Raw genomic sequence first — 26,447 nt, forward strand, 5'->3', positions numbered from 1 at the left:
TCAACAGCATGAGCATCGATCTGCGCAATTGGGAACCGATGAAATGTGTCAACCAAGTCAGCGAGCCTGACCACCCGACCCCGTTAGTCGCCTCTTACGACAAGCATGGGTTACTGAAGATCAATATTCTAACCCGGACCTTCACGGGTTTCAACTTGGAGATAATTTATTCATGTCAGATATAAAAACATATTTTATCAAATGTTTCGAGTGAATCTTACATCATAAACTGATTACTCTTATTTACAAGAAAGTTGTTGTATTCTCCTTCATAATGAGATCAGAAACACTTTGGCAGTTAGGCGAGTGTCATTGCTATTTTGATACGGAAGCTGCTAAGCACGTTGTCATGGCCCCTCGGGCTAAAAAACACATTTGTGGCTTTCGCATCATCAAATCTGGTTTCGTAACACCAGTATCAACCAGTACGCCAGTATCAACCAGTACACCAGTATCAACAAACAAATAGGATTACGAGTATGTTTGTTCAAATAGCTTAAAGGTGCCATTTCTTCAGAGACATTCTCTGTTGGCAGATTTATGACTCAAGTATGTTAAACAGGGAAGTGGCATTTGGCAAAGAGTTGATATTTTTGTACCTTTGTTTTCTTAATATAGTTTTTGTTTCATGGGTTATTATTTCGCAATTCTCTCAGAACATTGTCAAAGTGGAATGGAATAATAGGAGTTAGTATGGAGGTTTATTTTATTGATTATTTAAGAACTATGTGACGCTACGTCGTACTGACTTTTTAAAGATTGTATATGTCGACAGTTTCAGAAACAGTGACAATACATCAATCATTACTTATTTGACATGTGCCCCTTCTAGTGAAGTAATTTGTCATCAGTTCTTGTCGTAATCATAACAAATATCAGCTAAAATGTCTCTAGGGCTTGTAATAGCCTTCTCAGAAGGACGAAATAGGTTTTTTTGTTTGCAACATGCCAAAAGACAGGTGCTGTAAATCTATTTATCTCATTCATATTATGAACAAGCAGTTATCAAGCAAATGTTTATTATTATATCATAATAACTGACATATTTTAGTATTTCCACTGCAATGGCCTCCCGCGAAGCATATGCACAAGAAATACTGTAAAACGAAATTGGTGTATCTAAAATATACTTTTGCTATGAAATATAGCCTGAAATATTAGCACATAATACACGCTAAAATTAAATTGATTTATTTAAGGTATATCTTCACTCATTCTACCCTGAAAATTTGCACAGACGATGTTGTCAAGAGAAATTGATATTACACAAGAAACAATTTTGGAACTTCAGAATCGAGTACTAAGATATTTTCATGATATTAAACACTATACTAAATGCCCCTTACAGTTATTTATAGTCTCGAAAAGTATTATCTAATGTCAATTTGTAATTGGATCTCGTTTACCACTGTTACACGACACTGACACTGTTACATCGTGAATGTCATTGTTACATTTCACTTAACAACTACCAAATAAAATATTGTCAATCGTCATTCAGGAGTTGACTATCAAACAATTGTCTTCCTTTCTGACAGGACACTGAATGTATTTCGACAAATTGTATGCCAGTTTTAGATGATACTAAAACAATCGCCTCAATTTGACGCTCATATCATTGTTATTGTAAATTACATTGCAATATGTATCATACACTCAACTTTGATATCACTGTTAGATACCACTGGAACACTAATGGCAATCAGACATATAAACGCATATCTTAGATGAAATAATTTTAAAATTTACTCATACACTGCGGTTTATATAACTTTACATGACATTCATAGAGTTACCAAAAGCGTCAAAAGTATTGTTACATTGACCTTGAACCAAAAACAAAAACTGAAATATTCATCATTACACATGGATGCATCGCGGTTTTGTTGATTTGGCGAAGACATTTAATTTCTTAAAAATACTTTGCAACTTCTGCAAAGACTTTCCACAACTCTACTGATTATAAATCAACCATACACGTGTATAAGGAAAAGTGTACTAAACAGTGGAACCTCGTTGTGTCGAACCTGTTGGGATCTTGAAAAATGTTCGAGTTAACCAGGGCTCGAGACGACAAAGTGTTTTTCTGGAAACAAAACATCACTATTTGAATAAACTTGAAGTATAACAGTTTGATATTGGGTCTTAAGATATAATAGAAAGACGTGAATCTTTGATAGCATTGTTTATTATTTCTACTGGACAATTTGACTTGATGACTCATATGTCTACAAATGACAAAGCAGTCGTTTTCGTATTCACTTCATTAATTCCAGACAATCCTATGTATGTTGCTAACGCCATGATACTTTCATTTACCACTGAGTTTCCGCATAACTCGGCATGTATTGGTCTGTCTATAGACGTTTGACGTCACACTCCTGGGCGCCGACAGACAGGGACAGGCGCAATGATGACACGTTGTTTTAGGAGAACCTGGGAAAAAATGAAAACAATTATAAATCATACATAACATTTGTGTATTAGCATATTTCAAACACATTTACAAGGATACCTGTCTCAAGTTTGAAAAGGGATGGATATTTCTTACATATTTACACGGAACATATCTAATTGTATGTACATATGATTGTGAGTGCATACACGTATCAACTTGTTAGTCACCCCTTACATCCTGAAACATTTTTTTGTAAAAACACATCTTTTTCAAATATTTGAATATCACATTTTTTCACACTTGAAATAATCAGTGTTTCATTTTCCACATTTTGCCGAGATTGTTTCATTGTTTGAGTTATATCTATTACATTATATTCTATGTTACACTATATTACATAGACCTCACCCAGACTACAATATTTAATGCAATTCCAGGGCAAAAATAGTACCTGATAGGACATTAGACGTGTGATTCGACAGGTGTATGACATCCCGAAGGGACTTTGACACATGACGTTCGTATACTTTGAGATGTTTTAAGGAAAGTTTGAACTTCTTGACATTTATTTTCACTTTGATGGATCGCCATCAGTGTATTTGTTGATGTTATATAGTGCATACGGTGTAATCTGTCATCAACAGCAACTACCTGAACAACCTAACATACTTGGGGCGGTGGGGTAGCATAGTGGTTAAAGCGTCCGCTTGTCACGCTGAAGACCCGGGTTCGATTCCCCACATGGGTACAATGTGTGAAGCCCATTTCTGGTGTCCCCCGCCGTGATATTGCTGAAATATTGCTAAAAGCGGCGTAAAAAACCATACTCACTCACTCCTAACACACTTAGCGGATAACACTACCTGATACGTGCACGTATTAAATATGATGGACAGAGAACAGGCCTACAGCGTCAGTGTCAGTCACAACTGTCATAGGTATCGCGATAATTACACAAACAATGCCCATACCTACATGTGTAAATATATTGACCTATTCGTGTCTGTCTGACCATTACTAACCTCGATCAATTCTTTGTATTCATTCATGGTTTTAATTTGCTTTTACTTTTGTAAATAATCAATGTTATTGATATATGTGAACGCCAAATGGGTAGTTTCAAAGAATATCTTCTGTTACAAATGCAAACAAAAACACTTGGTTGTTGTTTTGTGTCAAACTCACCACCATTATTAAGTTAGCTGTAGAAATGTTGACAACTTCACAAAGATTTTGTTTGTCAAGCGAATTTTACATCACAATAATAAACAAAGATGGTGCTGCGACAGACCTTTCGAGGATGACTGATGCTGAGTTGCTATTCCACCCAATCAGAAAGAGAAGATCACTCATAAGAGTTGTTTTGCACTGAAGTGAACTGTAAATTTACCTAAAGTATATTGGATGTTGAAAGTATTGCTTTTAAATTTAATCCGCCGACCATAACATAAACTTGAGAAAATAAGTTTTGCACTCCATCTTCAACTTCTAAACACGTAATTATCATACATTGTTCCTGAAAACACTTTTCTTAATTGAACGTCACAGACAAAGAATGGCATAGAATTTCAAGCTGACAGGGATACTTAAAGGCTTATGTTATTCACGAATGTCCTTTAAATATTCAAGCGTGGGCTGGGCGGTGTGAGAACCTACATCAACAGTTTTCAACAATAACATGTCTGCTATTTCAGCCCGACGACCTTCCAATATGCCCTACACGGACGACCTCTGCTCCTTGGAGGTGCTAGATGAAGAAACCATCCTCGAAACCCTCAGACACAGATACGAAAAGGACAGATACTATGTAAGTAAAATGTACTTTGCAATTCCTTCATAAAACTTTATTGATACCCACCATCTTACCATTGAGGAGAATGAGCAATAATTGGTATCAATTATTATAAAGAACACATTTGAGTAATGTTAAGCTTTCTACGAATATAATTAATATTAAAGTCCAGCATTAAATTCCAGGACTGAGAGGCGAGGGATTAATCCCCCATTAGTTTTCTCCCACACCTGATATGATAGCATCGAATCGATGCCCATGTGGAACATCTGCTCTCCGTGGCGTATGAATACATAACACAAGCAGTGACGTCATCGAGCTTTCCTGCTCACTACTCATATCCAGATCTAGTGTGATCCTACACAGAAAAGAAGTTTCAACTATTTCTGATGATTACCAAGGCGAGGAAACAATGAACATTGATTTAACATTGTAAGACAATAACGCTTAGACACAGGCGAAGGTGGATTCGACACAAGCACGTGAAACGTATCAATAAATTACAGTTAACAAGGGACAATAATCACCACGGAGTAGCCAATCACTCACCTGGAATCTGGTCACATCATTTGTTTGATACCCCTTATCTCAAGATGTTTTATCACTGCGTGTCAGCGTAAAATAGACGTTAAGTCCATACAGGCACAAGGTTAACTATTTTGGTAATTCCCACACCAGCGTTCGAAATAATCGCCGGCCTGGAGGTCCAGCGCCGGTTGTTATTGTATCGGGTCGGCAGTTGAAGATATTTGCAGGATCTTGTGGCCTTCAGTAAATTATCTGTCAATATCTTTTTTCAACTGGAATCTTTCCCATAATTTTTTTCTTTCTTTATTAACGTTCGGGAATCATCATGTTACGAATACCAGACAGTTTCACTTCCTGGTATTTCAGAACTTTGCGCACAGGAATGTCAACACCAGTCTTTAACAAGTAAATTAAAACCTCCTCTCTCCGCCATAGGCTTCGTTAATTGATTTTGTAGAAACCGTGTGAAACTGTGTACAGTGTAGTTTATTTTGATTTTACTGGTTTGATTTTAACAAAAGGGCCTGCTGATTTCATTTTCCAGCAGGCCATTAGGCAGGCTTTAAAATCTGCAGGCCCTAATGGCCTGCTGGCAAATTAAAGTGTAGCAAACACTGTCCCACACCAAGCATGGATCGTAACCGCGACATGTGTGAATCTTTCCTTGACTATCTGTAACATGCAAATAACGACTTAAAACCACACATACGTGTTTATGTTTTCTTTCAGTACAAACATGTTCTCACTCTGAAGCTTCTTGTTTCTTGTTCCTTTCCAGACATACATCGGTGATATTCTCATTGCTTTCAACCCGTGCAAGCCTCTGAATGTATACAGCGAAAGGGTAATTATTCTCCAGAGTGTAACAAGTACGCCCTTGACATGAAAACATACGACATTCCTGAATGTTTTTTTGTTGATATTTTATGTCCATGGTTTATGAATAAAGTTGACAAATATAAATGTTGTCGCGGAGACATTTTATATTTTGAAGCCCTTCGAGATGAAATGACATCCGTCTCTGTGATGTCTTAAAGAGGCATGCGAGAGAAAAATTCAAAGAATGGTTTAGGATGATATATTGAATCTTATTTTCCTGTCCTTAAATATAGAATTTATCAAACACTCGTCGATAAAAGTTTAAAACTCCCAAGTAAGCCTGTTAATCGTAAACTGTTATGGACTCATGATGATATATAGTGAAACACCTTTGTGTCGATCTTTGATGAGTCGAAATTGTTGTTGTCTCGAAGTAAAGTCTTGGTCCCTGCATATTCTTTGTTTAGTCATCATTTTGCGTTGGTGTCGAACCTCAGATATCTCGAAGTATTTACTAAAGTCCCTTAATCTTCGAGAAAACGGTTTGACTGTATTTGATAGCAAACCACTTCGTAAGATTGTCTATTATCTTTATGTAATATGAGTATGAATGAGTGAGTATGGTTTTACGTCGCTTTTAGTAATATTCCAGCAATATCACGACGGCGAACACCAGAAATGGGCTTCACACATTGTACCCATGTGGAATCGAACCCGGGCTTTCGGCGTGACGAGGGAACGGTTTAACCACTAGGCTACCCCACCGCCCTCTTATTTAATATGAATACCATGACGTCCTTTTTCTCCGTGTGTTGATTAGGAAAAAGAAATTATATAATTAACAAATTAATCCTTTTCGACAGGAAGGCCGCATATTGGCACTCGGTATCTTTTCGAACAATGGACATCTCGTTGGTCGCGCGAACTGCAGCTATTTGTTTTACTATTATGTCCACACTAACATTGTGTTTCTTACTCAACAGCACCACAATAACTACAAACATGTTCTGTCACGCATGTCCAAACCTCCTCACCTGTTCTGGGTGGCTGACAGGGCCTACAGAAACATGGTGGATTCTGGTCAAAACCAGTGCATCCTGGTTAGTGGCGAGTCCGGTGCTGGAAAGACGGAGTCCACAAAATACATCATCCGGCACCTGATGCACATCAGTCCGAGCTCAGACAGGCAACTCCTGGACAAGATTGTCAAGGTTTGTACAACACAGTCATTACATATGAATAGGTAAAAAGTAGCTTTGTGCATAACATCTAGAAGACCACATTGATAGGGTCTGTTTATGGAACTAAAGTACAGGAACGTATTGACTATGAACATATGAATGTAGAAGTAGAGGAGTGTTTCAACATAAATCGGAATAAAGTTCCCTTTTGTCATTGTTATACCCTAGCATATAATAACCTGACCTCTTTTTGTCAGGTGAATCCACTTCTGGAAGCTTTTGGGAACGCCGCCACCAACATGAACAACAACTCGAGTCGTTTCGGAAAGTTTATCGAGCTGCATTACAACGATCATGGAACTCTACTGGGAGGTAAACTGCACAATCTCTGGATCATACGGGCGGCCTTTTGTCTGTCGGGTGTTATCATTCCTCGCTAGCAAATTCTTGTAAACGTCTACAATCTTCCAACTCTCCTTATCACTCGAGTTTCAACATGGTAACTAACCTGTTTTCTCACAATTAAAACATTTCTGACATCGCTATTGCCTTTCATCTTTCAGCTAAGACCCGTGAAAATTCCGGGGTAGAATAGGTCTTCAGCAACCCATGCTTGCCACAAAAGGCGACTATGCTTGTCGTAAGAGGCAACTAACGGGATCGGGTGGTCAGGCTCGCTGACTTGGTTGACACATGTCATCGGTTCCCAATTGCGCAGATCGATGCTCATGCTGTTGACCACTGGATTGTCTGGTCCAGACTCGATTATTTACAGACTGCATCCATATAACTGGAATATTGCTGAGTGCGGCGTAAAACTAAAGTCACTCTCTCATTCTTTCAGCTAAAATCGATGACTACATTCTGGAGAAGTCTCGAGTTGTTCACCGCTCTGCTGGGGAGAAGAACTTTCACATCTTCTACGCTCTGTTCGCTGGGATGTCTCGAGATCGACTCTTGTACTACTTCCTGGAGGACCCAGACTCGCACAGGTGACTGCACTACTTTATAACCAGCACAGATGTATCTCATGTCAGTCATTGCAGACTGTTCGCCAAACGTTGGTATATTCCAAGAAACAGTTTTGAGTATGAGTACCTCAAGCCATGTTCTTCATTGCACAAACTCAGTTCACAATATATTTACTTTCCTTGAAATCCCAGGAAGAATCCTGATGTTACATCTTGTCATTGCCTCTACACATGTGACCCTAAATGTACACGAACCTAAAATACTACATTATGCACAATACAGTAATTTTACATTTACCCTGAAAGAAGTGTTATAATAGTTCTCACCATTGTTTCTATCATGCATAATTCATTAACGTTGGACTTTAATTAGCCTCTCATCGACCATAATGATACTTGATTCAAATGATTTCATATATGCCATCGTGTCTTAAAGCACTACTGAATTGTATCTGAAACACACACCATCGTCAGCATCTACACAAATGACCCAAAAGAATAGGTGAAAGGACACGATTTCAAATAACTCCATCCCACTTGTGCTTTAATTGATTGCTTTAATTGACTTGATGTGTGGTCATGGAGCTAAACACTTCCTTGTCGTCCAGAATCATGAGAGACACTGACCCCACCAAGAGTGTATACGAAACCCCCGAGGAGTTCCAATACTACCAGCGGATGTTTGGGGATCTCACCTGCCTCATTTTCCAGATCGGATTCACAGAAGAGGTAGATATATTCAGTTTTTGTAGCATACACTATATTTTTTAAACTAACAAACTGATCACTGCGGAGGCCGTTGTAATACTTTTCAAGTTCGGATCCTTCAACGTCTTATGTCGACTTCTTTTTTTCTGCGGGTTGGACGGATAGTCCAGTAGGTAGAGCATTCGTTTTAAGACCAAAACGCCAGCATTGATTGTCTAGATGGAATTACAATGTACTTGTTTGTAGGCCGTTGTGATACTGCTAGCATGTTGCTACAAATTAAATCAGAGTACCTCTTACGTATTTTCCTCAAAACAACGTTACAGATTGAACAGACAGATATGAGTGATTGTATGTGATACCGATCCATAGGGAAAGAACAAAAACATACATTTCAATGTGTGCACAGTAGACTTTGATGCTTCGATGCATAACATTATGCTGTTTCACTCACTTGACTTACTTCACACGATTACCCCCAAGGTGTCTGTTGAAAAAATGATTAATATTCAATTAAATTAAACGTTTTGAAATTGACAGCATTTGACTGTGATCTACATCATCCTGGCATCCATCCTGCACCTGGCCAACATCGTCTTCTTGCCCTGCGAAGACACAGATGGAGTAACAGTAGCGGATGAGTACCCACTTGCGGCAGTTGTGAAACTACTCGGCATTGAAAACGAAATGTCCCTCACAGAGGCTCTAATCTCTAACGTCAACACCATCAAAGGTAACTGCAACTTTCATGCTCCAATATAGTTTATATGGGAAGAGACAGTGTCACTTAATCAAAAGGACCTAGCAAATATATTTATCCATCAACATATATCGTTTTCATAAATGCTTGTCTTTTATCGTCTTTTTTATCCATACCGTTTTTTACATTGCTATGTCTAGGCGAGAGAATCCAAAGCTGGAAAACTCTGAGGGAGGCAAATGACGGAAGGGATGCACTTTCTAAGGAATTGTATGCGAGACTCTTTGGCTGGATCGTTGGTCAAGTCAACAGGAATCTGTGGCCAGAAAACTCGGAAGAACTAAAGTAAGTTGATTAATTAAAACAATCTTTAAAATTACAACTTGACATTAAATATGTATGTCAAACAACTCATGGAAACTGAAATATATATCCTTATGATTTTTTTCCTTTGCACGTTTTACAGATATCTTTGTCTTTTTACAGACTTGTCCGCGGGCCTTCCATCGGACTGCTAGACATGTCAGGGTTCGAGAACTTCCATAGCAACTGCTTCGACCAATTCCTCATCAACATCTCCAACGAGCGTCTCCAGCAGTACTTCATGGACTACATCTTCCCCGTGAGCGGAAAGAGTACGAACTGGAAGGTGTGGAATGGTCGGACATCAATTACAGGTCTAACGATGAGGTGTTGGACCTGGTCTTCTCGGTAAGCACAATCGGTGATCTCAGGAATTCTCTGATGATGTTTTAACCTGGCTGAGTACTGAACTATACCGACACAACGAGTACATGTGAGGCCGGTGTTCAGACGTTCTGCAAGTTATGGAGGCCAGCCATATTGCTACAAGCGACCATACATGGAGGCTCAGCCATTCTCTTTAAGTGTGTTGAGTGCCATACGGCCACGGGTATCATCACTATTTAGTAGTGATTCCTAAACACATGCTCTGTCGTCGCATCTCATGTTGTCTGGTCCAGGGGCGATTGTTTACAGACCGCGTCGTACAGCTGTAATACTGCTGAATGCGGCGTCAGACAAACACCTACATATGATATAGTCAGAATTGTACAATCGACTCTGCTTTCAGCAGAGATTTATCATAGATGTGGAAACTGTTCTGTCGCTTTCATTTAATTAAACGCTGTAGTACCGATGAAGACTATTAACCCTTTATCGAACACGCATTTGCATTTGCTGTTGTTCAGGTGAGAAACAGAAACATAAAAGAACATCACTGACTTCCGCCAATGGTCTCTGGTCATACCGAATTTGAATTACAAACAGCTTTTAGTTTTATGTTTTTATATTCTACTCTTCTCTCACAGCGTCCTCATGGCATCCTGTCTCTACTGGACGAGGAATCCCATTTCCCTCAGTCAACAGACTCAACGTTTGTTCATAAACTCAACAAGTACTGTTCCAAGAGTGATCGCTACCTTCCCCTGAGGTCTCAAGTTGGATTCGGTATACAACATTATGCTGAGAAGGTACATTGATGTGACAAAATATAGTATTTTCTATTAGAATAATGCGTTGTTCAGAGATTTCAGATATTATTTGTGGTATTTATACTCTATAGTCATATTCATATAAAAATCATACATTCCGCAATATAAAATGTACAGAAATTATTCATTGCACGAGGTCTTCGTTTCATAATTTACAAAACACAAAACAAAAACAAACAAAGCGTCAATCAGAAAGTTTAACATAAGTTTAAATGATATCTCTCACAGCAAAAATAAATATAATCTAAACTACATTGGTAGCTGACAGAAAAATACAGTTCACGAACGATGGTAAACGTACAAGACGCCATAAGATGTTCCTTAAATGGGTAATGACGTCTTGTTCCACCTTTAGCGTCGTGAGCAAAAGTGAAGGTCACACGACAGTCTTAGAAATATTTCTGGCGTAGATTTTGATGTATTATATGCGACCTCCTGAATACCACATGTTTTCCTTTGCCAAATATTTCATTCACGTATATTGCTCACATGTAAGATGCAAGTCAAGTATTCAGGACATGACATTGGTTTTAAACGTACGTTAACGGTTGACGCCCTCATACAAACATTTATCCACCCCTACAGCAGTCACTGCTCTATATGCCTTGAGGACATATGTTGTTGTTGTTGTTGTTGTTGTTTCTGTTGTTGCGGGGCGGTGGGGGTAGACTAGTGATTAAAGCGTTCGCTCATCATGACGAAAACCCGGGTTCGATTCTCCACTTGGGTACAATATGTGAAGCCCATTTTGGGGCTCCGATGTATGCTGGAATATTGATAAAAGTGGCGTAAAACTTCACTCCCTCACTGTCGTTGTTGCTTCATAAGACAGCCTCGTTCCAACCTCATACAGTGAGAGTATCTTTGCTTTACAAAATTCATTAACTGATTTATATAATTCAGACTGCATTGTTTATGTTTCCAAAAGAACATAAACATCGATGTGCGTTGGTGTTGTACTATTTCAATAAGATTGTAGCGATTGAGTAGCGTTCATGATTAAAGTGGCATTGACATTTGAATATGACGATAAAAATGACAGCGTTTCTACTGACGATCGTTCGTATTGTGGAAAGTATTTAGTCAAGCGGCAATGTTAACATTTAAAAAATTTATCCAGTTCACAAAAGCACCATGTCGTTGGAATGTTATAAACTGTCATAGAAAATTAGCCACGTGGACATTTTGTCAAAATTGGATGAAGCAGTAATAACCGCTTTCATCTATGTTCTATTTGCAGGTGATGTACGACGCCAAAGGTTTTCTGGAACGAAACCGTGACAACCTGAGCCAGGACTTAACGCTGTGTCTTCAACAGAGCAACAACGACTTTGTGAAGGACCTTTTCACGGCGTCTCTCTCAGCCACAGGGACCATATCAGAGTAAGTTGCATTATACCTTATGTCATTATACTCAGGGACCATCTCAGAGAAAGTAACATTCAACATTACGTCTTTATTGTGATAGATCATCCTAGAGTCAGTAACATTATTCATCATTACTTTCTCAGAGTAAGTTACATTATGTATCATGACTTACTCAGAGTAAGTTCCATTATATAACATGACCCTCTAAAAGTAAGCTACATTATTTATCATAACATGACCATCTCAGAGTAAGTAACATATACATCATGACATGACTATCTCGGAGTAAGTAACATATATATCATGACACGACCATCTCGGCGTAAGTAACATACATATCATGGTTTGACCCTCTCAGAGTAAGTAACATATGAATAATGGCTTGACCCTCTCAGAGTAAGTAACATATGTATCATGACACGACCATCTCGGAGAAAGTAACATACATATCATGGTTTGACTCTCTCAGAGTAAGTAACATATATATCATGGCTTGACCCTCTCAGAGTAAGTAACATATATATCATGACACGACTATCTCGGAGAAAGTCACATACATATCATGGCTTGACCCTCTCAGAGTAAGTGATATATATATATATCATGGCTTGACCCCTCAGAGTAAGTAACATATATATCATGACACGACCATCTCGGAATAAGTAACATTATAAATCATGACTTGACCATCTCGGAGTAAGTAACATAGGTATCATGACATGACCGTCTCGGAGTAAGTAACATATGTATCATGACATGACTGTCTCGGGTAAGTAACATATGTATCATGACACGACCGTCTCGGAGTAAGTAACATATGTATCATGTCATGACCGTCTCGGGGTAAGTAACATATATATCATGGCTTGACCGTCTCGGAGTAAGTAACATTATAAATCATGACTTGACCATCTCGGAGTAAGTAACATATATATCATGGCTTGACCCTCTCGGAGTAAGTAACATTATAAACCATGACACGACCATCTCGGAGTAAGTAACATATATATCATGACATGACCGTCATTGAGTAAGCAACATATGTATCATGACCGTCTCGGAGTAAGTAACATTATAAACCATGACACGATCATCTCTGAGTAAGTAACATATATATCATGACATGACCGTCATTGAGTAAGCAACATATGTATCATGACCGTCTCGGAGTAAGTAACATATGTATCATGACATGGTCGTCACAGAGTCCACCCCGGAGTAAGAATTGTATGTCTCTCCTGCCAGGGACCACCTCCTAGCTATTTTTATGATAATACATTAGTAATATTATTTCAGTAGGCGTCATTCCAAAGAAAAGATATATGCGTTATGGAACTAACATGTTGTGTGTTATTTGTGGTTTGCATACCTCTCACATTTTTTCTACAACCTCTGCTGTAACGACAGGCAAGTGGGATAGGTACCCGTTGATTTGATTCGTACCTAGGTATCCTCTCACAGAACAAAGAGAAGATCAGGAAGCTGCATTTATAACATTACAATACATCTTCCAGACGGACTCAGCTCCTACTGACACATTTCCCCACTCGTCCGTTGTTCTGGGCTATAAACCTGTCAGGCCAGGGCGGGGAGACAGTGGCAGCCCCGAGCATGCTCGCCTCACTGTCGGACTACCACATCGCCTACGGGGATATAATTATAGAGAAATATCAAAATGAATTTAATATATTCATGCATATCACGTATACGGATCTAGTTACTTATACCAAGCCGTGGGTTTAATATTCACTGATGTTTTTTTTTAGAATATATACATTACAGGACTTTCTCGAGGAGACGTTACATTCGATTCCGGATACAACGAAGAAGGATATTAACAATCCTGTTATAGTCGTTAACGTGATAGCGAACGCTAGGAATTTATAAAAGTGGGTACGGACGGACATATTCGTCCGTCGCTGTGCAGGATACTGTCCCTTTGACCTGCTAGAAACTTATGATCGTGGGTTCGGGTCCCGGTTGTCACACCAGTGACATAGGTCACACTCACTCACTCACTAACTCACTCACAGACAGATAAAGGAGATCGAACGTGGCATTGTGTCAAGCTCATGAAGTCTTTTTCATTATCGAAAAAGTTTCAAGTTATTATATAATTATCTCTTTTTTAGTTTCGCAAGCAAGTATTCTGGTCGTCCGAAACTGCCTTCAGCATGGCCTGTGATGATCGAGGCAGATCGACTCAAAGTGAAACTATCAAGAGAGGCTTCTCTAAAAATAAAGAGAAGGTATGAACTTATTTTATACTATAGCTTCATTGTTCAATGTGTACCACACATGTATAGACATATTAATGTCCTATAGGCGAGATGGCAGTGAGGTCATCTTCTCGCCGCACGAGATGTCCCATATCCTGGAACTACATTTGCATGAAGGGGCTAGTTCACTCTGAAGCTGCCAGTTACTGTACCATCTTGTGTCAATATTGTCAGGTGTCTCTGTTAGATCCCGTCATTATTATTTAACCATTTCTAAGTACGTCCATGATAAGAATATTTACACGATGGTATGTGGGGAATAAACATCCATTGCTTCCCTTATAGGGTACGTGATTCTTATAATGATTTCTCAATGAATATATTTCTTTCAAGAACAAACGGACCATTTCCTAAGACAACTCTGGGACTGGGTTATTACAAATATTTCCATTGTTGTACCTAGACACAGTGATACTTACTTGAATCATTATGCTTACCACGTGTTTTACTGTGACATGTACACGCCAAGATGGACAGAAGATGACATTTATTGAATCTACTTCATAACGTATTCTGGACAAGGATGTCCAGTGGTTCTAGGTAGCTGGTAGGATCTTGTCCAGGTTGGGATGGGGGTCCGGGAGACAGGATAGGCAGCATCAAGTATGATGGATGCTGAAATCATGTCTCTGTGGAGTGTGAAGTATCCCGATATATACCCTGACATTCAGAAACACCTACCCTGATTTTTCAAACCGAGGTTTCATTTTTTTTAATTTGACCACGGATATTTATCATATTTATTTATCTTCACTCCTGATAATATAGTTTCGACAGGAGGTTAATCACTTTATTCCACAATTACGGTCGATCTCGTCCCAGTGACTTGTGAATTGTCTGTATGAGTTGTATTTATAGTATCTTTAGAATTTCATGAATAGAATTTATGCTTTGAGTTGCTGTTTTTTATCCCAACTGTGTTTGCATCTGTTTCATTCAGAGGTCTCTCCGGTGACAGTATCCCAAGTACATCGGGCCGGGCGTCCCCAACTGTTAACAAGCATCTCAAGGTCGGTGATCCAAGATGTATCTTAACAAGTGTCTGTTGTTTTAATGGTTTGTGTAAGGGAGGTGGGATGGCCGTTCGCTGGTTACGCTTAAGACCAGGTCGATTCTCTACATGGGTATAGTTTAAAGATTAGTTATTATGACTCATGCCATTATGATGTTGGTATATGGCTAGAAGCGTCGTAAAACTACACTCATTCGCAAATGGTTGTATAATCTGCATTCATTTCAACTCGAAGTAAAATAGACCTATCTGAATTCGAGATAACTGGATATTCGAGATGGAAGGTAATTTGAATGCAGGGGAATCCGAACAACCAAACCAAGATTTTTTTTCATTATGCTCTGACAACTGATTTGATGGTTAACGGATTGAGCATGTATAATTTAAGCAGTTAACATAAAATCAAATGAAATACTTTACGCTATGCCTTTCTATTACTCCTATTTACAGAGGTCCTTGTCAGATTTGATGTCTAAACTGTCACAAGCTCAGCCGCTGTTTGTCAGGTAAAACATAATTTGTTGCATTTTTTCTTAAAATATTATTTATAATCAACTTCAACAAACTTATGCGTCGTTGCATGACAAGCATTGTGTGACTTCACATGCATACATAACATTTAATTAAATGTTAAATCTTCAGATGCCTCAAGCCCAACAAAAACCTCTCCCCAGCCAAGTTTGACATAACGCTGGTCCGTAGACAGTTGCTTTGCAACGGTTTGATGGAAATTGCACAGCTCCGTAGGGACGGTTATCCAATCAGAATTCGATATGAGGATTTCGCTGAAAGGTAGGTCTAATGTGCTGTAATTTACATGGGTGTAATAAAACGCCATTTCCCTCAGAACTATACATCTCACACACATACATGTATCAAGACACCGTGTAAAGATCCAGGTTAGAAATGGTCTTCAGCAACCCATACTTGTCCTAAGAGGCGACCAACGAGATCGGGTGTTCACATTCGCTCACGTGGTTTACACATGCTATCGTCAATTGCGTAGATCGATACTTATGCTGTTGATCACTGGAGTTTCTGGTCCAGACTCGTTTATTTACAGACCGCCGCCATATAGCTGGAATATTGCTGAGTGCGGCGTTAAACAAAAACAACAACAACAACAACATGTATCAAGACATCCGTGAATATCCGGGTACTAAGAGGTCTTCAGCTTGTCATGAGAGGCGGATATCGGGTTCGGGTGATCAGACAAGCTGGCTTTGTTAGCGCATGTAATATTGTCCAAATTTCGTGGAGTTCTGCTCATAATGTCAATTAAGGGATTAAGACTCGATTACATACATACCGCCGTCAATTTCCCCTGTGTACCTACCTCTGCCGTTTTCAGTCCCTTCTTTCAATGCAGTATATACAGTGAATATGAATGTGGATATGTGAATGGAGAACAGAACTGTTTATCTATATGAAAAGAAATAGTCATATCAAAGCAATATTAAATCCTTCTTTTTGTAATACATCATAAGGTATCCATATTTTGTATTCGAAATTTTACGAAACTCAATTTGGGGCCAATGGTTGACAAACTGTACGAAACGTTCATCCATTTCTATTCTATATATGTTTTGGTGGAATAATTGCATTGAGACTGCGAAAGTGAAGAGTGGATTCATGCACTGATGTATTTTGGATATATGTTATGCTCAAATATACATGAAGATCTTTTCCTGGATAAGTGTTCTGAGAAAGTTCCCCTGTATAGTTTTGTCTTGACCCCGATTGCCCGGTTTCGATCTAGTTTTATCATGGTCCTATTAATCTCCAGAAGGAGATTATCACCTATTTTAGATGGGTTGTTCTAGTTTAACTATGCATTACAGTCATAACTATCATGATTTAATCGTAAATACCCTATTGATTTGGACGCAACTGAAAAACACACCGTGATGCAATCAGTGTGCGAATTTGTTTCCAAATTTTGCAAGCCAGCCGGGCCAACTATGCTGGAACTTTACTAGCCCAAACAATATTTCACTAGCCCGAAACTTGAATGCAGACACGGGTTTCAGCATTAAGCTGCCAATATGATAACTATTTTCATCAACCCATAATCTTGCATGATTTAAACGTGTATTATAACATAACAAGTCGGAGAGAGTGATATATTTGCAAAATGACCCCATGAAAACTCACTAACCAGTCGAGCCAGTGACTGTAGAGATTTACTGGCCCGACTGGATTTTTACTAGACCCGGGGCCAGTGGCTATTTCGCACACTGGATGCAATTAATATTCGCATACTTATACCCGCTCCTATGCATCAGATAAAAATTAAAGTTCTAAATAGGGAAACAGCATTGTTTGTTGATTTGTGTGACACTCTACAATTGTGTGGGTTGAAACATCTCAGATGTCCCGTGCTGTATGTAAGGTACAGCTGGACAATATGTAGGTGGCCGGTACATCCTTGTAGGATACGGTGAGAGTATATATAGAACCCTGGGGGCAGGGCTAGACGTGTGGGGACTGTCACATACACGGACATAGGGACATGATTCATGGAGACAGTCCGCCGAAACACAAGTAACGAAACATTATATCAGATTAGGTATTCATATGTGCTTGAATCGTGTTGAATACCTTGCTATTTCGTTATATTTAGACAGTCAGTGTAGTTTCACTTTTCAAATTGCATATTTTTTTAAAACTGGTTTTAATTGCTAACTCAATTTCACTTAATGATGTAAGCTCAAGTTGCGCATATCATACCACTAAAAACTGATAACGGTGACCTGTGTAAACATCTCTTGAGAAAGATCAGAGCTCAGTTTGGCCGGTTTACCGCTATATTACCTAATGTTAAATATAATAGCAGTTATTGATATATGTATGAACGTGTGTGTGTGTGTGTGTGTGCCGCGCGTGCGTATATATGGATGTGTGTGTGCGCGCGCGCGTGTGTGTGTGTTTTCTGAACATAAAACATCAGTGCAAAAGAGTATCCAGTCTTGAATATCCTTAGGAAGACATTCAGTTTGGTTTACATTATATAAATGGATGACATCACGCCATGACATATGTCAGTTTTCCTCAGGTAGACAAATGTTCAGTAGTTGTATTCTTGAATAACATAGGATAGCTGCAAAAATGTATACTCTAAAACATTTTCATTGATTACTGCCAAGTAAAGTATTGTCCGCAGGTTATTTGCAATTGTCTGATGACATTCGAGATCTGTATCAAATACTGTACGTTATGACGTCCAAACAGGCCCCTTGTTAATGTTTGGCTAACATGCATTAAAATGTATATTATTGCGTAAAATGTCATCACTTCGCGTAGCACTATGTATTATACACCCACAATATATAAAACAATGACGTGTAACAAGATAATCGTGGGTAAACTACGTCATAATGGTCTTTCTGGACGCTGACCCTCCAAAAACTTCACGTGACGCTCCTGACCATAAATGCAGATGCGAAATATGTACGTCTTTCAAGATTTTTGTCGTACTTCGTTTATCAACAAAAAACGTGACTCTCCCTTCGCGGAACCCACAGTATCAGGGCTTAAGGTCGCTCCCACGTGTTAAAGGAGAATGAATAACTTTATTGTCTTGACTGACGATGTCGCGTTGTTCTATGTAGCTATGAGTTTATTGGCCAATGTTTAGGAACGTGGAAATACTTGAAAATGAGTCAGAGAGAAAAAACCCGAAAGATTCACCGTTTTTGCTCATGTACTAGGTTATAAATATATATGTCAGTGCATATATATAGTATTAGAGAGGATGTTCTGTTAATCCATATAACCTCACCTTAGAATACCTTTGGTTAAATGTTTTTGGGTGCATCGAGTGGGCGATGAACAATGATCGCCACGTCTGATATAATGCATTGAAACGTAAGGCAGCTATCACATCAAGAACAGCTCGCCGCAAGCAGTTAACAACTGTAAGAGGGAAACTCAATGATCTAATCATGTCTTGAAAGTGCAGTGCAGAAAACATTACTGTTGAAACCCTTCGAACCGGATCCTGCACGTCCTGTCACCAGGCCATGATTGTTTTATATTTACATAATTTTAAAGAAGTACTGCTCCCTTTGCCCGTGATCGGTTAGTACGGACAGCTCCAGTTTAACGATCCGGTCCGGGCATAAGAGGTCCACAGTAAATAGCAAAGAGATAATATTATAGATATATGCCAGCATGATTTACAGCAAAGATATAATAAGACTTGATAATCATGTTTCCAACATTTTTTCCAACTTTCATGATATCAACGGTCAGCGTAGGTGTGGCCCTCCCGTGTTATATATTTATTTTAATTTCTACAAGTTGGCGATATAATACATGTTCAATATACCAAGTCTTCATGTGGAACTCCTTGTTGCACTCACTGGATCACGGACCGCGAACTACACAATTAGGTATTGGTGTTAACAGATGTCCGACTCGAACAGTCAATGTTCTCCATGACAGGATCTGACCACTTGACTAATTGTAATTTAAGGGAGTAGCCATGCCCTGAGACAGATGACCAGCATGTACATTTCAGTATAAGTAGACCACCCAACTGCCTGTACGGGTATTGGCTGTATGCAGGTCTCTGATGGAAGGTGTACATTTCTCTGTATGACAGGTACTCTGGTATATGTGATGAAGTGAACTACGATGCTGATTCCCTATCTCGCTGTAAGGAAATACTGAGGGCCGTGCATGTGCGTGACTACAGACAGGGAAGGTCCAAGGTACGTGGAAACCAATTTGTCGTTCTATCATATATTCTTTTCATGTGACAGAGAAATGACGTTAAGCATATGTTTTCATTATTTCATTTATTATTATTTTTTTGCGTTTAACAAATTTTGATCCAGTATTATTTAAATATGTTCCGAGAGAGTAAACGTTAACGTCACGTCACAATGGCAGTATAGCCTTTACGTTGAAATTTCCAATCGGTTCACTCGTAAAATTCGTAATTATCATTACGAAGTCGACTATAAATACATTTGGCATGAATATGATACATATTAAATTGTATTTTACATGTTATTAATGCATGTAGTTAATATGACTCCTTTTATAAACATTCACAGATGTTTTCGGAGTGGTAGTTAAAATCTTACTCACAACATTCTATTTTACATGCAATTAATTTCAGTACAGCGAATATGAAGATAAATACTCTTTGTAAACTGAAAGTTTCGTCTGAAATAATTGTAGAATTAAAATGTGAATATTTGATTAAAACTATATGATACATAATAATCTAGTTCATAATTAATACGCTGTTGAAGCCTGTGAAATATTAAATATATTTGAACCTAATTCATGAAATATGTTTCAACAAATATTCACTTTAATAATTCCGTGATTTTTGCAAATACATTCCCCTTTCTCTCTAATGCATCATTTTCTCTGAGCATGAAAGAAATATATGTTCATTGTTTAATGTAACAAATCTGTGATTATGTTCACAGTTTGTCAGCACCATATTGGTGTTTATGGGTTTCACCAAAGTGGTCACCGTCTAAGATCTGCCTCACTTCGGTCTTACACACTCAGACATAATGTTCTGGCACACTGTAGACTGCATGGTATCATGTATATCAAAGTATTTGATTCTTTAAATACGACGGTTTGGGGGTAACTAAAAGAACCTTTGCCATCACTTTCTGATACAGTGAGACTGTTCCTGATACAGTGGGAATTGTACAATCAACACTGTTTTAGCAGATATTTCGCAAGTACGTGGAAAGAGTTTCGTTTCCATACCGAAACGTTCGTTCAGTATTCAGTCAACATTGATACAAGATCGTTCACATTTACATGTATGTTCCGAGACAATCGCCATCTCTTTGAGCCACTGCCATTATCAATTAGTAGGTCACTGAGGCGGAACGGACATATTAATGACTCGTACGTATGACTGATCATCCTGCATACCACCACTGGACATTAACATGCCCTGACCTGACAGTCCGGTCAAGCTGACTGGCCCTCTCTTTGATGACGTCATACAATCTGAACATTACATATTGTATAATGTAACCACAAGCCTTAGAAACCCCTCGTTATGCCTTCATGATGAAATGTCAGTTGTTATTGGGTTAATAGATTTGTCGGTAGATGAAATAATAATACGTAACTCATTTACAAGACACATTCCACTAGTCTGTTAATATTCATTGTTAATCATTATTATGATCGCTGAAAGTCTATGATAATCTTAGGCATAGTTCTAAGAACGATATATATGAATGTTATAACTGTAGTGTCTTCAACAGTTTTATACCAAATGTGTTACCATGCTTACCATGAACATAAACCGCCAACGCCCCAAAATATCCAGTCTCGATTATGTGATGAGACGGATCCCATTAGTCCTAAAACGGTAAAATATATGAATTGTACACTCACTACACATGTTGTTTGCAAAAGTAACCAATGGTGTGTCTTATAGCAAATTGACTGACTGAGTATGGTTTTAAGCCGTTTTTAGCAATATTCCAGCAATATCACGGCGGGGGACACCAGAAATGGTACAAGTTGTACCCATGTGGGGAATCGAACCCGGGCCTTCGGCCCGACGAGCGAACGCTTTAACCGCTAGGCTACCCTACCGCCCTCTAGCAAATTGAACCAATCACAGCCGAGACATGATGGGTAAATATTTTTTGTATGGAAGGATGGTTTTACACAAGCTTACTTGTATTTGTTGCAGCTTTTCCTAAAAATGTGGCATAAGGAACAGCTTGAGACTGCACTGAAGGAAAAGGTACGTCACTTGTGGTAATTCATTACTGTCAGTTGCCCACAACGCTTACAACCTGTCGCGGTGTTTTGTCATGAAACGTTCAACCCTCTTAAGAATTAAGAAGGATTGATCGTGTTGACGGACTTCCTTATCAAACCGATAAATATTTCAGAATATGTCTTGAAATACATTTATCTATATCCTTAATTAAGATTAATTAACCATTCCTTTAGCTTCATTTAGCTCACTGACGATTTTAACACTGCACAACATATTTCTTCTAAAGTTCTCTTTAGGAATATGAAATGAAAACCATTCGTTGCTTTCCGGGCCTAACAGGTTCTTGTTACAAGATACAGAATACTTATTATTTCCAATATTGTTAAAACTCAAAATTATTATGATTAATTATTTTTGTAAAGCAAAAAACTACTTACCCTACTGCCATCATATTCAATACAAACGTTGAAATTTAATTCTGAATCCAAATTGGTACAAGATATATTGTTTGACCAATAGACAGCAATACAATGGGGTAATATATAGTTGTGGCGACAGTCATACTCGAACAGCCCACATATATAGGGAAATATATGCTTCAGCTGCATGAAGTCATTTGATTTATAGTCGCTTCGTGTCACAATAACCCATACACCTGAAAGATACCTGATATCCAGAACACCTAATTCTTGATTTCAAATACAGAAATAAAATTGACATTTTGGGATTGAAATAATCAGAGTGAACCCAACATCTGTTAACGTGAGTATTTGTAATACTGCAATATTGTCATAGCATTGCATGACATATATAGGTGTGCCCCTTGCTCTGATATACGGTTTATTCGTGTAGCGCTTATGGCTAAATACATCTAACTACGACAGAATTCATGGGTTCTTTCCATCGCCTGGAGGACATATCAGTCAGAACGTACCTCTGTCCATAAAATCCACATCGGCACATACTTATTCTCTGAATGTATTGCCGAGAGGAGTGAAATGCGCCATGAAGTTCACATCACAATTTAGGTCTTGTGTTTCGTTGAATCCCCCGTAAAGGATTATTTCATTCGGCTTATATTCAGCAGTGTGATACGGATTGTTTGTGCTCATATCTTACAATGGGAGTGATCGCACTGATGACCCCTACCAATTCAACTGTGTATATGTAATGCGTGATGTATAAACGTCAGGATTACAGTTGAGTTTGATGTTCTTTCATTTATAATCCTTTTCCGTGTGTACCTGCTGTATGGTTGTTTGACAAGAAGGAATAATACAAGTTCATAATGTATTGCCATTTGAAGGTGTAAATGCGATGTGAGTTTGCAGGTGAATAATCAAACCTTGTGTGACGGGAAAATTTGAAGCGGAAATACTGGAGTTCATTTTATTTCATTGTTCAAATGAATGCAGTATAATTTTGTTCTGATTCAACAGATCAAAGAGCGAGAGTTTCGCCGCCAGTCCCAAGCCTCCTTACTGACTGTGATGAGTGACGGGACTACTGAGCCCGAGTACTACCACTCCACCCTCGGCTCTCTGGACAGCGGTAATGCCTCCTCGGACACAATTCACACCATCATGGATGCCAACCGAGGGAAGAGGATGTCCGTTCCAAATCTTCTCCACGTTCATTCAACTACGGATTTCTCCAAACGGAGGATGTCAATGGCCAACATCTCGGGAGATCTCGTTGGGGGTTCCTTAGACCGGAAACTGTTCCCAACCAATTTGTCTGCATGTGACACAGACAGCAGACAACTTTCTGTGGCCGAGACTCTGGAACAGGACTTGAGTGAAAGTGTGTCCATGGTGGGTACAGATACACAGAGTCTGTACAACACTATCGGAGATACGAAGTGTGCCATTGGTGGGGACCCAAGGACTAGAGACGATGGGAACATCAAGGAACCTCTTCCTGATCCAGAAGTTACATGTGAAGACGAGTCAGCAGAATCAGATAAGGAGGACGAGGATGATCTCTGGTAAGATCTAGCTGTTCTCAGCGAGTGTCCAGTTGTATTATATGTTTTGGTCAGCAATGTTCCAACGATTAGTGACACGAACCTTGAAGACCCTTAACGTCGGGAAGCCCATAGAGCAATGCGTTATTTGAAGTCAGACTTTCTTCTCTTTCCCGAGGATATTTGGGGGGAATCTACCAATTCATGCTACAGAAACTTACCAAAATAGAACTGGGTAATCACTATGTGTGTCCTGGCTCCACAAAGCAATCGAAGCGCTACGACAGTCGTTAGTCAACATTAAACCATGGGAGTTACGATCACCTTATCTGTATGGTTTCTGGAACGGAGGGCCGTACGTGTGTCCAAGTGCATCGTCGGCCACTATCTTTACGCCTTCTGTTGTTCGGATTACCTGTGACCGTCGCCATGTGCTTGGAATGAAACATCTACTCACTCCATCCATTTTAAACCATTGAAACCATAGAAATACGGAATAATGATTCTTAAGCGTAGACAGATAGGATACGCACTTCTATTATATTTATTGTTATCCCATGTTTCCACTCCAGGCGACCGTACGACGTCTTCCAGGTATCAGAACGAGATTTCGAGGACAATGATTCCATATTCAACAACATCCTGAAGGTGATCCGGTTATTCCTGTACCTCCTTCTGGTGACGTGTATCCTGGGAGGGACGGTGTCCAGTAGACTGTCCCTACTCCTCATCACGTCCGGCATCAGAGACGTACGTTACCCTGTCCACTAGAACCCTGCAAACTATTACTAACTGTTACAAATGAAACTGTATAATCTGCCCGAAGTGGTGCATTTGTTGATGTTTTAACTCAACAATAAAATACCTATTTTACTCGGTGTCTTTTTATAACTGTTAAATGGTTATGTAGTCGTTACAAAGGTGTGTCCTAGTCCGCCCCATCAGAATAATGACCATTTGAGAAATGTTTCAAGTTATTTAATCAATTTTTATAATAAGTTTTGATAGCATATAACACCTATTATGATACATAAAGACGTAAATACCTTCACCTAGCTGCATTGATGTATATGGATATACGACATGTGTTCCCAGAAAGACATGGACCGGCGTGGAGAGAGCATGGTCATCCTTCTGTTTTGCATGTGTGTTCCCATAGCCTGGAACTGGTTTATGGCGTTCATGAAGATTCTTTTCGGAGGAAAGGACTGGCCCTCGATAAAAACTGTCTTCATTGTAAGTCACCATCTACGTTACAGAGAGCAGTTTTGGGCAACCGTAGTGCAACTGCAGTTAGTGATTTAAAGATATTGAAAAAACCGCTTTGCAGTTTAATTTGAATATTACGATCGGTGGAAATCGGTTTACTTTGAATCTAGTCATTTTCGAGGTTCGCAGTATGTTTGTATCCCTTGAATCTGACAGACATTATTTGTTCTATTGTTTGACACTATATAATGTAACTGTAGGACTTTAAGTGTTCTGTGATTGATGCTTTTTCATATCTTATTTTGTCTATTTCAGGTCACGATACTAGAACTTCTACAGACCTGTGGCTACAGCTTGTTTGTGTTCAAAGTACTTCCAAACACCAACTTCTTCTGGGGCATTATTCTGACGTTTTCCATGTTCCAGATTCCTAGTCTCCTTAATGTCATAATAACAGAGAAGAAGTTGAAGGCTGAAGTGTGGGACTGTCTGAAGGTATTCTGTGCAGTACTAGCCTTCGTGACACAGTTTGGCGCAGTGTGTTTCTTCATGATGACCAATTTTATAACAGAAGGGAAACATATTGAAATAAACGGCGATAACGACGAGGACAGCAAACAAACTGAGGTCATATTCAAGCAATTTGACTGGCAACTTCCTGTGAGCCTTGTGTTGGTGTCTATTGGATGGTGGGAAAATTTCCTCTGTGGTGATTGGTCAATATTTGGAAAGGTCAAGGTCTCCTTCAAACAATGGCGATCTGTGCTACATGAAGTTCGTGAAACAACTTATTTCCTGGTCGGCCCTCTGAAGATCGGTCTGGCCATTCTTCTGGCTAGATTTCTCACGAAAGGCAACTTTGTTCTTCCAATAACGGATGAGGATGTAGAGGACAAATCTATCCACCATCTGACATCCTACAGCTTGATGTATCTTCAGATTGGTTCTGGCATCGTCGTCACGTACCTAGCTGGGATGGCGTGCAAGTTGCACATGCAGAAGACGGCTTTCGCTCTTCCTCTTCTTCTATCGACGCCAATATGCCTGATGCTGGTATATCTCCAGTACCGGTTCAACTTCCTCCCAAGTAACTGGCACGTTGGCGCGTGGTGTTTCCCAGAAGAGTTTAAGGACATGACACTTTACATTCCTTTAGGCTGTGCAGGAGTGTTATGGATATCCTACTGTTTCATCGTCTCTCATGTCTGGTTCCCTGAATGCGAAAGAATGGCTAAGATTGAAAAGTAAGTACGAGGAGTTGTATTTAACGCCACTGTG

At 39.1% G+C, this 26,447-nt stretch overlaps 1 protein-coding gene across 1 annotated transcript in view; it reads left to right on the forward strand.

The window, feature by feature from the left end:
* LOC124268991 overlaps window positions 1-26,447 on the forward strand; it is a 47,829-nt gene that overhangs the window by 10,472 nt on the left and 10,910 nt on the right. The window contains 22 exon segments of the mRNA XM_046704025.1: window positions 4,093-4,205; window positions 5,497-5,562; window positions 6,521-6,748; window positions 6,976-7,090; window positions 7,563-7,710; window positions 8,298-8,418; window positions 8,938-9,130; window positions 9,298-9,442; window positions 9,584-9,717; window positions 9,720-9,808; window positions 10,429-10,590; window positions 11,852-11,994; window positions 14,112-14,228; window positions 15,199-15,268; window positions 15,721-15,776; window positions 15,913-16,062; window positions 19,877-19,985; window positions 21,962-22,015; window positions 23,434-23,981; window positions 24,533-24,710; window positions 25,056-25,196; window positions 25,485-26,413. Of these exon segments, the coding sequence (XP_046559981.1) occupies window positions 4,093-4,205; window positions 5,497-5,562; window positions 6,521-6,748; window positions 6,976-7,090; window positions 7,563-7,710; window positions 8,298-8,418; window positions 8,938-9,130; window positions 9,298-9,442; window positions 9,584-9,717; window positions 9,720-9,808; window positions 10,429-10,590; window positions 11,852-11,994; window positions 14,112-14,228; window positions 15,199-15,268; window positions 15,721-15,776; window positions 15,913-16,062; window positions 19,877-19,985; window positions 21,962-22,015; window positions 23,434-23,981; window positions 24,533-24,710; window positions 25,056-25,196; window positions 25,485-26,413 (4,009 nt within the window).

The sequence above is a fragment of the Haliotis rubra genome, unplaced genomic scaffold, assembly GCF_003918875.1.
Source record: "Haliotis rubra isolate DU_JTF1 unplaced genomic scaffold, ASM391887v1 Scf141, whole genome shotgun sequence".
Taxonomy (NCBI): Eukaryota; Metazoa; Mollusca; class Gastropoda; order Lepetellida; family Haliotidae; genus Haliotis; species Haliotis rubra.